The following is a 17,117-nucleotide window of genomic DNA, read 5'->3' as shown; positions in this document are numbered from 1 at the left end:
CCCGGCCAGACAGATATCTGGATGATGAATTTAGATTTCTGTTTCTGGGTCTGGGTGTTTGTGTATTTGTCTTTGTGTGTGTCCATGGCATCCACGACACAGGGAATCCTAGTGTGGGGCTGTGAGTGTAAAAAGCGTTTGTTTGTATTGTTTATTTGGTATGTTAACAATAATTCAAATATAGTTTTGACTAAATGAAGTAGGAATAAACAAAGCAATAGCATTAGACAATAGCAAGCATTTCAATTGATGGTATGTGGTCGAGGGGGGAATCTTCAAATGGTACCCGATGCCGTGGGAGCGACACAGGGTTATGTGGGATTCTTACCGCACTAAAATCCCCCCGGTGGCCGTCCTCGACGCTGCGTTGAGGACTCAACCGGAGTCCTCTAAACGCGTTGCCCCATCGGGCTCCGCCATGAGCATAAGCTCGTCACACCGTCTGGTGTGCACGACGGTATGCGACCACACATACAGCCGTCCTTCCCGGGGCCGCTGGCCGGGCGGTTCGAGCTCCAACTCTTGCCACCCGCAACCCCGGAAGCCACCTTTTAGTCGCCTCTTACGACAGACAGGTACCGTAGACCTATTCTGGTCTCGGAACTACAGGGACAGTATTATAGTGATCCTACCTTTCAAAATTCCTCACAATATTCTCAAATGTGTAAACTCTGTCTTTTAGCGTGTTGGGCTACTTTGACCCCTTCTGAGACCCATGCCCAGCAGTGGGACAATAATAAGTTAAAGATGAGATCATTATGAAGGTAGTAGAACCCTTTGTAGTTCGACTCCGGTGGCATCACCTATTTCTGCCTATTACTCGTAAAAGTAGTGTCAAGCGTTGATACGTTCTGGTTTGAAGGGTGTGGTAAGAGAGACATACTTTTCCGTGGCGTTCCAGCCTAATCCTCAGGGGTAGCGGCGCATCTGTGGCCGACCTCAGGTAGGAATATCTAATCCTATCTGGGGTTGATTACATATGTCCATGGACGGCAGTAGCCACTTACCATCAGGTTTGCATCCTCCTCTGCTACTCTTATATCTTATATATAAAATTCTCGTGTCACAATGTTAGTTACCGTACTCCTCCGAAATGGCTTTACCGATTTTCACCAAATTTTATATGCATATTCAGTAGGTCTGAGAATCGGCTACTATCTATTTTTCATACCCCTAAGTGATAAGGGTTGTTCACCCTTAACATTTTTTTATTTATATGGCAACACAACGTTTGCCGGGTCAGCTAGTTTTATATAAAAATACATAGTTTTAAATAAATAGCTAACCTCTAATATACTTCGTGTAAAACTACTTACAAGGTCGAAATCATCACGATTTCTTCATATTTACTTTGAATAGTGACTTGAGAATTCTGTGTAAAGTTTATTTGTGTTTTAAGTACTTCTGACGAATGTTCTAAGTGCAGGAAAACTATACACAGCCAAGTACAAGTCGAACTCGCACACGGAGGGTTCCGTATGAATTATTTAATTGATCCGTACTGAAATGAAGTGAAATGAAATATATTTATTTTTTATAGGCCAACGGCGGCACTTACAAATTGTCAGTTAAGTACAATATTTTCTTAAACTACTACCGGATCGGAACGCGACCTCTACTGAGAAGATCCGGTAAGAAACTCAGTGGGTGTCTTTTTTAATTTTAAAAATCATTATTCTCTTTTTCATTTTTTTTAAATGCCATTATTTTTACATATAATTAATAAAGTAAAATACTATTTAATAGATAAAATTTTTTTTAATAGATAACGCAAAAAGCAGTTTCTAGTACAGCGACTCCCATTTTTTTTTTTAATTTAGGTAGGAGTATTTATTTTTGGTATTATTATAGCGACCACCATTATACATTTTTTTATATAATATAATAAGAGTAGCAGACGAGCGTGCTGTCTACCTGATGTTAAGTGGCTACTGCCGCCCATGGACATCTGTAATCAACCCCAGATAGAATAAGATATTCCTACCTGAGGTCGGCTACAGATGCGCCGGTACCCCTGAGGACTAAGCTGGAACGTCTCGGAAAAGTCTGTCTCCCTTACCACACCCTTGAAACCGGAACACAGCAGCGCCTAACACTGCTGTTATTAGGTAGAAATAGGCGTGGCGGTGGTGCCGCCGGAGTCGAACCACAAAGAGTTCTACCACCTACAAAATAAATATGTATATTACCGGAACCGTAATAGATAGACACTTGAAATTTAATTGCAAATTAGTAGATATGAAAAGTGTAGTTATAATTTGTTCATTTTCAACGAGAATAGCTTTTGCTAAATTATCATTCGTATGTCTTCAAGCAGTGATAGCCCAGTGGTTAAGAAACTCGGCCTCTCGATCGAGGGTTCCGACGTTCAAATCCCAGGCACCTCTGATTTTTCAAAGTTATGTGCGTATTAGAAATTAATTATCACTTGCTATACGGTGAAGGAAAACATCGTGAGGAAACCTGCATACCTGAGAGATTTATAAAAAAAAATATCAAATGTATGTGTAAGTCTACCAATACGCACTTGGCCAGCGCGGTGGACTATGGCCTAATCCTTCTCATTATGAGAGGAGACCCGTGCCCAGCAGTGGGACAGTAATGGGTTGTTGATATGATATATGATATACATATGTCTTCAAGAGACAGAGTCCTGTGACATACAGACAGACAGTAGTAATAGTAGTAGTAATAGTAGTAATAATTCCGTTTTTACCCTATGGGTACGGAACCCTAAAAACAGCTGGTACATCGCGATTAGTGACGACCTGCGTGGCGGAGCGGTCACCATACTGGTCTAATGCGCAAAGGGTCCGGATTCGATCCCCGGCCAAACAAACATCTGAATGATTGATTATGAATGAATCTGTCCTGGGTCTGGATGTTTGTGTATTCGTCTGTGCGTGTCATTGCACTTACGACACAGGGAATCCTAGTGTAGGGCTTTGAGTGTAGAAAGCGTCTTTTTTACCATTTTTTAAGATGATAGATCCCACTAAGTAACACCTATTTCTAATTATAATTGCTAATAACAGCAGTGGTTAGCGCTACTGTGTTTGAAGGATGGTAAGAGACACATGTATTCGCGTCCTCAGGGGTAGCAACACTTCGGATAGGAATCTACTCTTATCTAAGCCGGTAAGAGTCCGGCATATCCGCGCGGCAGAGAGGAACACATGAGGGTTTCCCCACGTAAAAAAAAAATAGGCAGGGGATACCGTAGCCCTATTCTGGTCCCGGAACTACAGAGACAAAATAATAAATGGCCCTTAACAACAAATGTAACACGTTCTTAGATTTTCTTAGTATTTACATTATATATGTAATAAAAACAAGTTACATCTTCACGTACATAGATATAATCATTAATATTATATGTATAATCAAGTGCATAAGTTATCAGTAATAAAATAATATTATGATGTTGCACTATAACTTCCTATAAGCTATAAATCATTTACTTCACTACTTGCGGTTAATTAAAAGCGATACTAAGATATATCTTCTTATATATAAAATTCTCGTGTCACAATGTTAGTTACCGTACTCCTCCGAAACGACTTTAGCGATTTTCATCAAATTTCATATGCATATTCAGTTGGTCTGAGAATCGGCTATCTATTTTTCATACCCCTAAGTGATAAGGGTTGTTCACCCTTAACATTTTTTTATTTATATGGCAACACAACATTTGCCGGGTCAGCTAGTTATAATATATATGTATGTATATTGGAAGGTGGTAGAACACTTTGTGATTCGACTCCGGCAGCACCACCGCCACACCTATTTCTGTTATATCAGCAGTGTAGCTGATGTGTTATGATTTGAAGGGTGTGGTAAGGGCACTTATCCGAGGCATTCCAGCTTAGTCCTCAGGGATAGCGGCGCACCTGTGGCCAACCTCAGGTGGAAATTTGGTCTTATCTGGGGTTGATTATAGATGTCCATGGGCGGCAGTAGCATAGCATCAAGTGGACTGCATGCTCGTCTGCTACTTGTACATTATAAAAAAATATCAGATATCGGTTTCGGATATCTGTATTTGTGTGGATCTGGAGATCCGAATTTCTATATCTATAACATCACTAATAATGATTATAATTATGATAACATAAGTTCATACAATCGTACAAGATACAATGCATCAGTATTTTTGTTACAACACAAAAGATGTTCTAATAATAACTGAATAATTATTACGAAACAATACGAAATCTAAAAACAGTTACAAAAACTGCATAAAAGACCTTGTAATAGCGGTTTTGGGGCAAAAAATTACGAATACATTATGTATTTTTGAATTATTGATATTAAATAAGACATTATGGGTATATTTAGAACTGGTAGGTACAGATGTTCTTATCTAAGGAGGTAATATACTTTAATATAAAACGGGGTCCACATACAAGAAACCGCTATTTTTTGGCGTTTTTCAACAACGCATTTATATCTATGCCTGCTGTGATAACAAATAATATTAATAAAAAAAATGAAAATTTGATGCTCGCCGTTGCCCAATTATCTATACTATCTATTCTAATATTATAAAGAGGAAAACTTTGCTTGTTTGTTTGGTTGTAATGAATAGGCTCAAAAACTACTGGACCGATTTAAAAATTATTTCACCATTTGAAAGCTACATTATCCACGAGTAACATAGGCTATATTTTATATGAAATATATTTGATAAATAGATTTTGAGGCGGTACAAAGTTTGCCGGGTCAGCTAGTTCTTTCATATAGGGCTTGCATTAAAAATAGTATTGAGCTGAAGTAACGCCATCTGTTACCCAGTAGTGGTAAGCGGAAGTAAAAGTAATATTTTATTTTAATAACTATTACTATTTTATTATTTTTTTAAAGGTTGTAGCATAGCCAGCGAGTACCTAAGGTCTATGAAAATAGGAGAAAACTATTACTTTATTTATATATTTTTTGTTAATTTTGTAAATAAGTTCTGTTTTATTACTTTATCATTTAATTTATTACTTTTTACTTTAAATTAATTTTTTAATAATTTTAATTGAAATTAAATAACTTGGTTATATATTAAATAATACACTTACATTATTCATATAATAATAATTAGTAAAACTAATTAACATTTTTATTATTAGTTTCAGAAGATCGCGCTACTTTCGGAAATGCGAGAGTGACTCGCCAGTCTGACCGTATTATCTTTCCTAAAGATAAGTATGACCCTGCAAGGATATGGGGTCAGAGTAAGTAACACATTTTTTTTCATTTCATTTTCACAATTTATTATCATGATTTTGGTTTTATTATCGTTTAAAGTGATAGCCTAGTGGTTAAGAAACGCGGCCTCTCGATCGAGGGTTCCGAGGTTCAAATCCCAGGCACCTCTGATTTTCAAATTTATGGGCGTATTAGAAATTAATTATCACTTGCTTAAACGGTGAAGGAAAACATCGTGAGGAAACCTGCATACCTGAGAGATTTATATAAAAAAAAAAATCTTAAAGGTATGTGAAGTCTACCAATACGCACTTGTCCAGCGCGGTGGACTATGACCTAATCCTTCTCATTCTGAGAGGAGACCCGTGCCCAGCAGTGGGACAGTAAGGGGTTGATGATGATCGTTTAAAACGTAATAAACATCAAAAATAACCATTAATCTTGTTGGATATTCTTAAAATCGTGTTCCAATCTCATTGTAGAATGGAAAAGATAGTTTTGTCTATGTCTTGTAGATTGTTTTGTTTAGTGAATAGATGTTTCTGTCTAGTGAAATAGACAATAAGTATTTGTTTTCCGACAATTTTTAAGTGCATCCACGTCTACACACAATAAATATTTAATGCATTTTGATATTCATTATTTTAAAAGTTATTTACTTAGTATTTTAATAACTATGTAATTATTTATAGTCCGCGTAAAACTTCTAGTCCGCTCTGAATATAAAATGAATCGCGTCGCCATAGCAAATTGTATGACTACACCTGGGGGCCTACTATCATCTCTTAAAACAATATTATTTTAATCATACATTAAAATTTCGTGCCACGACCTCGTTAAAGTAGGATTGTTTTTGTAATATTACAATAAGCAGTTTTGTATAATGTCGGTTCAAATTAATCATTCTTTTTTTGCAGGAATTTTATTTTTTTGAGCAAAATATGACAATTTCAGTTAGTTTTATTCAAAAAATACGCGAAAATTTAATAAGGGTTTAAGTTTACATCGCTCGGCAGTACAAAAATAAAACTGTTTTAAGGAGGTCGTGGTACTAAACAAGATAATGTTGATGCAATATTAAAATAAAACATTCCTGAACTACTTATGATTCGTTTTAAAAGATGGTGGTAGGGTGGTGCTCGGAACAATTTCAGAGCGGACCAGCAGTTTGGCGATAACTATACCTAAGTATTAATAAAAATGTTTTTTTTTTTTATATAATATAAGAGTAGCAGACGAGCATGCAGTCCACCTGATGGTATGTGGCTACTGCCGCCCATGGACATCTGTAATCAACCCCAGATGGATTAGATATTCCTACCTGAGGTCGGCCACAGATGCGACGCTACCCCTGAGGACTAAGCTGGAACGCCTCGGAAAAGTCTGTCTCCCTTACTACACCCTTCAAACCGGAACACAGCAGCGCCTAGCACTGCTGTTATTAGGTAGAAATAGGTGTGGCGGTGGTGCCGCCAGAGTCGAACCATAAAGGGTTCTACCACCTTCAATAAAATGTTTTTTAAATACAATAATTATTTTTCAGTGCCGTTTCAGTACAGTACCCCCACACCTACAAGTACATCGCGACCTTCCGGTAAGATATTGCACATAATGTGAAACATTTCGCATCGAATTAAATTACTTCATTTATTTCATTCGATTATTTTGTCAAACAAGTAACGCCATCTAGTATCGAGTAGTCGCGTTACAAATTCTTTTAAAAATCACTTATTTTCGGGTAGTCTAAATAACTAACGCCATCTGTTACAGAGTAGTCGCATTACAACTTTATTACTTTACGAATATGATACGAATAAAAATCATTTATTTTCAGGTAATCCAAATGATTTCTTTATTCAATACAATAATGTTCCCATGGGAGTCGAACGAGTTGATGATAGAGTCTTCATCACAGTACCTAGGCGAAGATATGGTATGTTATTTTCTGTAATACATATTTTGTATAATTCATAAAAATAATTCACGTCATAACTTTTGTTTTTAAGCCGTATGGGTCATAGAGTGAAGCTTGAGTTTTTTTTAAGTACAATGAATTGAATCAACCCCAGATAGGATATTCTTACCTGAGGTCGACCACGTATGTAGCCGCTACTAGTCTTGGGCGTAATAGTTCGCATCTGGGATCGCTCAATCTAGTTCGCGGCTCCTAAACGAACTAGTTCGCTCTTTTAGTTCGTCTGCTCCCAGCTGCTTACCGAACAGTGGGGAACTAAAGAACTGATGAACTGAAAGGGCGAAATATCTGCCTTTTTTTTATCAATTTGTATGTAAATTTGAATTTTGTAGATTATGTAACAAGAAGGAATGCATGAATAAAAATGTTTGAGAAAAAATAGGATAAACCTATTGATTCATATAACATATTCCTAAAATATGACGACATTAGTTCAGTTACCGCCATTTTTTCACTTGTTCAGTTAGGAGCTAACGAACTATGGAGCGGGAAATTGGGGATCTAGTTCGCGTAGTTCATCTCTGGGAGCGCTCTTCCGAACTATTCAGAACTCGTTCCCGAACTACACAAGACCAGCAGCTACCTCTGACAACTAAGTTGGAACGCCTCGTAAAAGTAAATCTCTAAAAGTGTGCAAAAGGCGGACGTAATGCTAAATAGCATTATCTCCCAGTCAACCTTAGGGATGTGCAGAAAAAATAAAGGCGGTACAACTATACTAAATAATAATAATAAATAGTAAATAAAATAAAATGATAATAAAAGGGAGAAAGGAGAACATAAAAAAGAAATAATGAGAGAAAGAGAGAGAAAAAAAGAAATAAGATATAAATAGATAAGAAGACATTTAAAATAAATTAGTACCTACATGAAAATTAAGAAAAAAGGTGTAGACACCATATCTAATAATGAACTAAATTACAATAGTGAGCAAAGGCATTCTTTTTAAATGTGTATTTGGAGAACATCTTTTAAGTTCCTCAGGAAGAGCATTCCAAAGCCGCGCTGTTTTAGCGTGAAATGAAATTGTCTACGTTCACGAATAGGGAGCCAACGGAGCTGGCGACGAAAAGAGGAGATATGGTTGAATTTGCGTAGACAAAAAATGAAACGTAATATTTAAACGCAATTATAGTTGTATTATAAAATGCCATTAGGAAATAAATGTAAAAAATTAACAATATTCAAAAAGCTATAAATTAATGATTTAATGATCCTTTGCTTCTTAAATTACATAAATAAAATTGCGTCTTAGATTCTGTCTCATTTGGGATCGAGATGTGTAGAACGCTTGTGACGTAGGCTATTTCTATTTCCAGGTATACCTTCAACCCTCAACTACATAGACCTGGCGAACCCCCAGGAGAAGTCACCACCACTGAAGCCATACCCTGACTTCGAGAGCTCAAAGACTCTAGTGTCAGTCTACCGAACCAGAGCTGACAAGTGCGGCAGATTGTGGATGGTAGACACTGGATTGTTAGAAATACCTGGTAATTATCTACTCTATATTACCTTTTTACCACGCTTTGTATGTATGTATGTATGTAACGGAATCTTTGAACTCGATTTTTACCCACTTTGAACTGTCCGATTACTGAATTTTGAACAATTATCAAGAACAGATGACAATACACGATTTTAATAATTTTATCCCATTCTCGTCAGGAACCAGGATTAACTATTTGCCTTGTGCAATTTCAGCGTGGATTTTAGTTTTTAAACTATCATAATTTATTCATAAATATATAATTTCATTATTTATAATACTATCCTAATTAATACAAAACTACCTCCTATTTCTGCCTTAACAAATGAAGTGGTGAGTCATCCCCTCCTTTTATTACGTATGCCGTATCTTACTTCTAGCACCTTCTAAAATAGTTCTTTTAGTTCAACCTCGACTATTTTTCAGGCAATCCCCAACAAGTGCAGACTCCATCCATCGTTATCTACGACTTACGGACCGACACGGAGATCTTTCGCTACCCCTTCAAGAGCGCAGACATACCAGCAGCGAACACACCAACAGGTAAGGGTAAAATTCACTAATCACTCATCCGTAATCCGGCCCTGATAATTAAGCTTCGCTTTTCCTTCCATTAAGGGAAGGACAGCTACTGCCCCGGAGCCTCCACAAAAGAGGGATTCCCACAACACAGAAAAAAAACTAATTTCGCTAGACCAAACTTTTACTTTTCTTTTTAAAAACTGTATTTTTCCCTTTTTCACCCACAATACTTGCTCTTTAATCATTACTATATTCTTTATTGAAATAATTTTATTATCTGGAAATATTTTTTAAAGAATTGATAGAAAAAAAATGTTGGTTTTACTCGGAATACAATTAGAGGCCTCCGCTCCTTGATTGCCTCAAGGCCTTCAAACCACCATATCCAGCCAAGTATCGGACGATACTTTGCAGAACAGGAAAGTTCTACACAATGTCAAGTGGCCCGCGCTTCTTTAACAATTAAATTCATTGAAAGGTGCTTCGAATCCGGCGGCATCAACCTATTTCTGCCTAATAACAGCAGTGTTAAGCGCTGCTGTATTGTGGCTTGTAGGGTGCGATAAGGGAGACATGCTTATTCGAGGCCACAGATGCGCCGCTACCCTTGAGGACTAAGCTGGAACGCCTCGGATAAGTATGTCCCTTACCACACCCTCCAAAACGGAACACAGCAGCGCCTAACACTGCTGTTATTAGGCAGAAATAGGTGTGGCGGTGGTGCCGCCGGAGTCGAACCACAAAGGGTTCTACCAGCTTCAAAAGTTCTACGCAAGCCACTTACGTCTAATAATTCCTCTTGATTCCAGGTCTAGCATCAATAACAGTAGACATCGATACTGACTGTGGTGACGCGTACGCCTACATACCAGACCTGACAACGTACGGCCTCATTGTCTTCTCACTACGGCAGAACGACAGCTGGAGACTAAGCCACAACTACTTCTACTTTAACCCTGTTGTTGGCAATCTGAGGATAGCTGGTAATACCTAGTTTTGGAGATTGGCTGAAGATTTTTTGCAATTTTATAAGACTTGTCTGTTCTTTACCCAGAAATGTAATATTTTATTTGTAACTTTGAAGTTTTGTAATTTTCAAATACTGCAGTCCACCTAATAAACCCTGAAATCTACCCCAAATCAACATTGGAGTCCTACTTAAGGAAGTCCTACGTAAATCTTTTTGCTTTTATAATAATAAATTGCAACTCTTAGTAAAAGTTGCTACAAGGTGTAGCGATGGACCCTTCGGTGACGAACCACGAAGGGTTCCGCCTTTTTTTAACGTCGTTTCATTTTCAGATTAAAGAGTATTTGCATATAATAGCCACTTGTATTATCATTAATCACAGCCAATTCTTTGATTTCAGATCAATCCTTCCAGTGGAGCGATGGAATATTCAGCATTACACTAACTCCACCGGGACCTGATGGTTGCAAGACCGCGTACTTCCACCCCATGGTCTCCTTGCAAGAGTTCTCCGTGTCTACTTGCCTGCTGAAGAACAGGACTGCAGCTACTGATAGCAACTCTTGGTCACTCTACAACGTAAGCACATATTTAAGGTATAATACTGTTTTACTGGAACAAGCAGTGATAGCCTAGTAGTTAAGAATTTCTCCCCCTCGATCGAAGGGTCCAGGTTGAAATCCCAGGCTCTCACCTCTGATTTTTTAAAGTTATGTGCGTATTAGAAATTAATTATCAAATTATCGTCAGGAAACCTGAGAAATCTTTGAAAAATTAAGTTTTCAAAGGTATGCGAAGTCTACCAATACGCACTTAGCCAGCGCGGTGGACTATGGCCTAATCCTTCTCATTCTGTGAGCAGACCCGTGTTCAGCAGTGGGACAGTATTGGGTTGATGACGATGATGAGTACAGCACAATAATCAGCAAAACCTCTGTTTTCAGTACGTAGGTGACCGTGGCAACAATACCCAATCAACAATGCACGAATACGACCCGAAGACCGGCGTAGTGTTCTTCGCAGAGATCGGTAGAGATTCAGTATCGTGCTGGCAGACAGCAGCGCCCCTAGCGGCGAGTAGCGTTGTTATTCTTGCGAGAGATGCACGCGCTCTCAGCTATCCTTCAGGTGAGCTTCGTACATACGTTAATAGGTGTCGTTATGTACCAATAATAATACGGTCAGATAAGTTACAATAATCTGAACTAGAAATTCAATCTCTTTTAAAATTTATAACTAATTTCGTATAAACGTTATTTAATTAATTTTATGTGATATAAAAACAGACTACTTCCATCAGTCTTATCTACTTCTCATTTAATTCTTGTAAGTGAAGTTTTAGAGGTATCATAATTAGTTATGTTTTATTTAAAATATTGTTATAGTAGGTATATTATTTATATTTTTAAAGTTTCTATTGTTTAAATAGTTAATAACTTTTTATTTTTAAGGTAAATAAATAATCTCTTTAGAAGTTGTATAAATGTATATTATACTATTACTTGCTGACTTTTATATATAAGATTTTAATTTACAGATTTACACGTGACCAACGGTGAGGTATGGGTGATGGCGAACTCTCTGCCAAGATTCGGCTACTCATCTCTGGACACGAACGAATTTAACTTCTTTGTTTACAAGTGCGTTTCCTTTACGTTTTTATATTAAATTTTATTGCGCTCATTAAGCAATAGCTCTGCTCCACGTCATATAGATAGACATGAGTAGATCAGGTCGAGAGTCATAAGGTTGAACCGGAGTAATGAACCGGTTCACAGATCAGTTTAAATCAACTCAATGGATCTGTTTGATCTGAACAAGCTGTATAACTCGCGACCCGCGTTGCGAACTGTGCGAGTCGTTGGATCTAGTCACTCACGCGACTCAAACGGTTCAAACAGTTCAAACGGGTCAAACGATTCAAACGGTTCACGGTAGTCAAGGCTCGTGGGCTCGCCGATGTTAGCATGGCGCGGGTTTGGAAATCAAGTCTATTAGTTTGAGACTTATATGTTTGGAATAATGTCAAGTAAAAGAAGCAATGTCTGTAATTATTTTACCGATGTATAACATCGTAATGTTAAATTAAAATATGTTTTTATTATTAGTTAATAAAGTCAGTTAGAAAGTTATTGATATATAATATTGAGATGATTATAAATCGGATTTATTTATTTTGCTAAGTAAATAAATTGATCAGTCGATATTTACCAGTAAGAATGAATATAATAAGAACGCCGTCTTGAACGAATGTGGTATATATTATCCTATTTTGTATTTCAGAGGCAACGTTCCAGATCTCATAGCTGGTACTCCGTGCGCTAATCGACAGTAAGAAGATAAAGAAATGAAGATTAATTATTTATTAATATGTTTTTTTATATTACATTTATGTTTTCCATTTTAAATAGAATTTTTATTTATACCCTCCCCTTATGCGAGTCAAATAATTAATGAATGTTAATTAAATTAATTCGTGGCAATCTCTCGCTACTCGTCAATAGATGGCGCTACGTGCATCTTGAATAACGCTTTTAATGTTTTTCAAGGTATCAACTATACAAGGCATATATTCTGCAATATGCTAATAGCCTATATGCTTTGAAGGTGGTAGAACCCTTTGTGGTTCAACTCCGGCGGCACCACCGCCACACCTATTTCTACCTAATAACAGCAGTGTTAGGCGCTGCTGTGTTCCGGTTTGAAGGGTGTGGTAAGGGAGACAGACTTTTCCGAGGCGTTCCAGCTTAGTCCTCAGGGGTAGCGGCGCATCTGTGGCCGACCTCAGGTAGGAATATCTAATCCTATCTGGGGTTGATTACAGATGTCCATGGGCGGCAGTAGCCACTTACCATCAGGTGGACTGCATGCTCGTTTGCTACCCTTATATTATAAAAAAAGCCTCCAAAACCATTGTGTTCTCATTTAAAGACTGATATTTGAAGAGTTTCAACTTTAGTTTCCAACGACTCTAGTTTCCGATGACTGTTTTGGTATTTGTTTAAGTAATTGCCCATACAATTTCCAATCAGCGCCCCTAGCGGATTGTATCAGAACGATAGTGTCAGTAACGTAACATTAAATGTCTATTGACAAAATGCCAATTATGTTTTGTCTCCCTTTTTTGCGAACATGTGAGGGAGACAAAAAGTTCCTCGTCACTTCACAATTCATTCTACTGAAGCAAACGGAACAGAATAATGACTTGAGTAAACATAACGTAAAATTGTGGGATGTTTTGAAAACTCATGGTAAGGGTACAGATGGACTGCACGCGGCTTTACTACTACTATTTTAATATACATCGTTGTAGGTACTTATACTTAATTATAATAAAAACCATTTCAACCCTTGTATTGCTTCATATAATTCAAATTATGTAACATTTACAATGATAATAACGAGTAATTTATTTTTATGTTTTTTTGTAATGTTCTCCTCAGATCTCAGCCGATAATTTTTTAATACTAAATTCACTCGTTGGATTCAAAATGGCGTCATTTATATCAAAATCTAACTCACTGTTAGTTGGAGACGAATGATATGTAAATGTGACGTCTTTAGGCTTATTTATAAACATCTCTGGCTGTTTGGATTCGTAATCATAGCCATATACTTCTATAGAATGATACGAATCTTTATAATCTGTGCCATACATTCTTTTAGTATCTGTGACACGTTTAACTTTTTTTCTACTGTCAGTTTTATCCGGTTTATTAAAACTTGTTTTCGGCCTGAACATATTATTATTGATTGCATCATTATTTATACTTTTGATTTTCTTAGTTTTTCGCGAAGATATAACTTTACGGCGCCTTAATATACATTCATCTGTAAAAGTTTTCCTTTCGATTGACGGATCGAACCTTATTCTCTTCTTGTTTCGCGCCATTACTCTTAACGCTTGAAATATACTCCGAGGTTCTTCGAAAACATGCGTTTCGACTTCCAACTGTTGTTTCAGAACATTTATTAATTCGTTTTTGTTCTTAAACATTGTTTTTTTGTTTATTTCTAGACTCTTCGATTTTGGTAGCACGGATTTTTTATTCGAGCGTATAAAGGAGACTGCTTTGAGCTTTTTGTGTTTACCGCTTTTTAAACGGAGTTCGGACGTCTTTATCGTTATCGGTTTATTAAAACTGTCATAATCCTCATAATCTGATTCGTTCTGTATATCAATAAACGTTGGATTTACAATAACTTCGTCATTTGGTACTTTATCATTAGCTATATTAAGTTTATTTGCGACTGACTCATTAATTTGTAAAACTGTTTTCGAAGTATCACTAGGAGCATTATCATACTCTGTTTTAACGTTATAAACACTAATTGTAGTTTCTAGTAAGTCCACAAAGAAGTTATAGAGATTCTTTTGTACTTTCGGCCCGTCAGAGACTAAAGTTTTCGGATCTTCTTCAACATATCTTAATTTCTTAACTTTCTTCATATTCCTACCTTCTAGAAGTGCGTTCTTCAACTCATCAGCTATGTTTAAGTCTTCTCCAATATTATTATTATTTAAGTCATCATAAGTTAGATAATTAGAGGTATTTGACTTCTGAGATGCGTTGTTATAGCTCCATTCTGAATAGTTTGACGGTGTTTGAGCTATTTCCTTCCTAGACTGCAACACTACCATTTTTTTCCTGTCTTCCTTTACAAATTTCTTGTTTAGCACTCTAGATTTGTATCTCTCTTTGGTATTTCTTGTATTAACGTTGTTACCAATATCTTCGTCTTTATTGCGTTTTAACGTAGGTTTCTTTTTGAAAGTTACTTCTTTCGTATCGTCATTTGTTTCAGGGAATTGGGTGCCTGTTGTAGATTTTGAAAGAATAGTAAGAACGGATGCTAAGAACTTCTTTTGGCCAGCCCGAGGTCGAGCCGGTGGCTTCTGTGTCACAGCATCAATGTTCTTTTCTGAAAGACAATATACATATTTATTTAAGCAAAACTCTACCTCGGAATAAATAAGGACTATGGTTATGTTTTTTTTAAACAAGAGAAAATATCAATCTGACAACGTCCCCAAAACCGTATCAGAAATCAATTTTATCTGGGCTCATAGCACTCCCAATGTATTTCCAGTGCCTCCTGCGAGGCGTTATCGCCGTCTAACAGAAATACTAGTCTTATAGGTGATTTAAGTGCTATTTTAAACAAAAATATTATTTTTAGAGTTAAAACTGCTTCAAAATGATTATTCAAAAATTTTATCTAGCATATTTTAGGTACAGATTATTTTTGAACGTCAATAATATGCCGTTACGTAGAAAAGTTTCGTTATAGAGAAGAAGCGACGAAAGAAACTTTATAACGCACATTAAAAAATGGTCATCTACTATGTCAGACCTTAGCTAATTGAACATGTGGCGCTGGAGCTACTTCAGTTTTCTTTTCATCTTTTTTTTTATAATATAAGAGTAGCAGACGGCCACAGATGCGCCGCAACCCCTGAGGAATAAGCTGGAACGCCTCGGAAAAATATGTCTCCCTTACCACACCCTTCAAACCGGAACACAGCAGCGCCTAACACTGCCGTTATTAGGTAGAAATAGGTGTAGCGGTGGTGCCGCCGGAGTCGAACCACAAAGGGTTTTACTTCACTTCACTCCACCTTCACTTACAAAAGAGCTAGTTACTTACCATTGTTAACCAAGTTTAATTTTGTTAACCTCTTTTCCACATAGACCCCTCGTTTCTTAGGACCATTTGGAAAATCAGCGCTACTCCTTGTCTTCTTATGTGTCTGAGGTTTCCTGTCTTCTTTCGACTTTTTAGAAATACCACTGTTCGAAGACTTTGACTTTACCACGGTAGATTTAGGTTCCATGGTTGTTTTCGAAAATAACGTAATTTATAACATTGTTAACGGGTTTTTTATTATTATTGCCGATAATACAATTGATTTAACATTTTGATTGTTAACAATGATGTTTTGAATGACAGAATGTTTTTAATGATTACGAAATTTAGCAAAGAGAATATAATGAAGTTAATGTAAGGAATTCTCGTGTCACAATGTTAGTTACCGTACTCCTCCGAAACGGCTTTACTGATTTTCACCAAATTTTATATGCATATTCAGTAGGTCTGAGAATCGGCTACTATTTTTCATACCCCTAAGTGATAAGGGGTTTTCACCCTTAACATTTTTTTATTTATATGGCAATAACGTTTGCAGGGTCAGCTAGTATTATTATAATACTTGACAAATTCCATAGTTTATGTTTAAAAATAAAACCGACACAAACGTCAGTAATGAAAGTAAAATTTGTCAAAATCCCCAAAATAATCTCGATGGCTTTAGTTTGAACAATTAATAAGCAGAAATATAAAATTTCCAGTGATTCTTAATCTAGTAAATGGATAAGAAAGGCCATGCGAAAACAGAAATTCAGAAAGATGGGAAGATCTTGGATGATAAAAAAAGAGACAGGGGTGACACTAAAAAGGCAGATATGAAAAGCAAGAACGATAAAACCTTACGAAGACAAATGCCTGATAGAGGAGACAGTATTACTAACAAAATAACACACAAAACAGCTACTAAGGTAGATAAAAAGTTGAATGACAAAAATAAACTTGAAACAAAACCCAAGCTTATAGCTGAAATCCCCCGAGTTTATACAGAAGCAGATAAATCTAATAAGACTGAAATAAATGCTCAGAAAAGTAAAGTTGGGGAGAGGAAGCCTATAAGTAATAAATTCAGTTTGAAAGCTAAAGTTTTGAACAACGTAAATATGAATAAAGATGTTAAAATGCCAGCGAAGACTGAAATTAAAAGTGGTATGAACTTTGCACTATTACAAATTTTAATAATAATTGTTTAGCGAAAATGGCATCTTTAAATATGGAAGTAGTAGAGCATACAGTCTTACCTAAAGTTCTCTACAGTTGCGACTACCCCTAAGGAATAAGTTGCCTGGTTTTCTCCTTATCACATCCTATAAACCAGA

At 36.6% G+C, this 17,117-nt stretch overlaps 2 protein-coding genes across 2 annotated transcripts in view; one reads left to right on the top strand and one right to left on the bottom strand.

The window, feature by feature from the left end:
* The window catches only part of LOC140755462 (uncharacterized), a 33,163-nt gene extending 20,604 nt beyond the window's left edge, over positions 1 to 12,559 (top strand). Inside the window, exons 11-20 of the mRNA XM_073090735.1 lie at positions 5,118 to 5,222; positions 6,740 to 6,790; positions 7,031 to 7,129; positions 8,491 to 8,664; positions 9,087 to 9,203; positions 9,992 to 10,165; positions 10,553 to 10,731; positions 11,097 to 11,280; positions 11,690 to 11,792; positions 12,436 to 12,559. Of these exons, the coding sequence (XP_072946836.1) occupies positions 5,118 to 5,222; positions 6,740 to 6,790; positions 7,031 to 7,129; positions 8,491 to 8,664; positions 9,087 to 9,203; positions 9,992 to 10,165; positions 10,553 to 10,731; positions 11,097 to 11,280; positions 11,690 to 11,792; positions 12,436 to 12,487 (1,238 nt within the window). The 3' untranslated portion in view covers positions 12,488 to 12,559. The remainder of the gene's footprint in view (positions 1 to 5,117; positions 5,223 to 6,739; positions 6,791 to 7,030; positions 7,130 to 8,490; positions 8,665 to 9,086; positions 9,204 to 9,991; positions 10,166 to 10,552; positions 10,732 to 11,096; positions 11,281 to 11,689; positions 11,793 to 12,435) is intronic.
* Positions 12,560 to 13,500: 941 nt separating this feature from the next.
* On the bottom strand, positions 13,501 to 16,253 carry LOC140755652 (uncharacterized). The gene is made up of 2 exons (XM_073090952.1): positions 15,802 to 16,253; positions 13,501 to 15,075 (listed from the first exon to the last, which is right to left on the bottom strand). Exons 1-2 carry the CDS (start codon positions 15,986 to 15,988, stop codon positions 13,592 to 13,594), a joined length of 1,671 nt encoding a protein of 556 aa, XP_072947053.1. The 5' UTR covers positions 15,989 to 16,253; the 3' UTR covers positions 13,501 to 13,591.
* Positions 16,254 to 17,117: the final 864 nt, after the last annotated feature.

Source organism: Epargyreus clarus, unplaced genomic scaffold (genome assembly GCF_041222505.1).
Source record: "Epargyreus clarus isolate Ecla_fem2 unplaced genomic scaffold, WU_Ecla_fem_2.2 ptg000033l, whole genome shotgun sequence".
Taxonomy (NCBI): domain Eukaryota; kingdom Metazoa; phylum Arthropoda; class Insecta; order Lepidoptera; family Hesperiidae; genus Epargyreus; species Epargyreus clarus.
The sequence above is the reverse complement of the archived record's forward strand: the minus strand, read 5'-3'. Positions and strand labels throughout refer to the sequence as shown.

Excerpts from the sequence above, each read along its gene's own strand:
- LOC140755652 (XM_073090952.1), bottom strand. The coding sequence starts at position 15,988 with ATGGAACCTAAATCTACCGTGGTAAAGTCAAAGTCTTCGAACAGTGGT. Across the intron at positions 15,076-15,801 it reads ATTAAACTTGGTTAACAATG|AAAAGAACATTGATGCTGTG; the intron begins GTAAGTAACTAG and ends ATTGTCTTTCAG.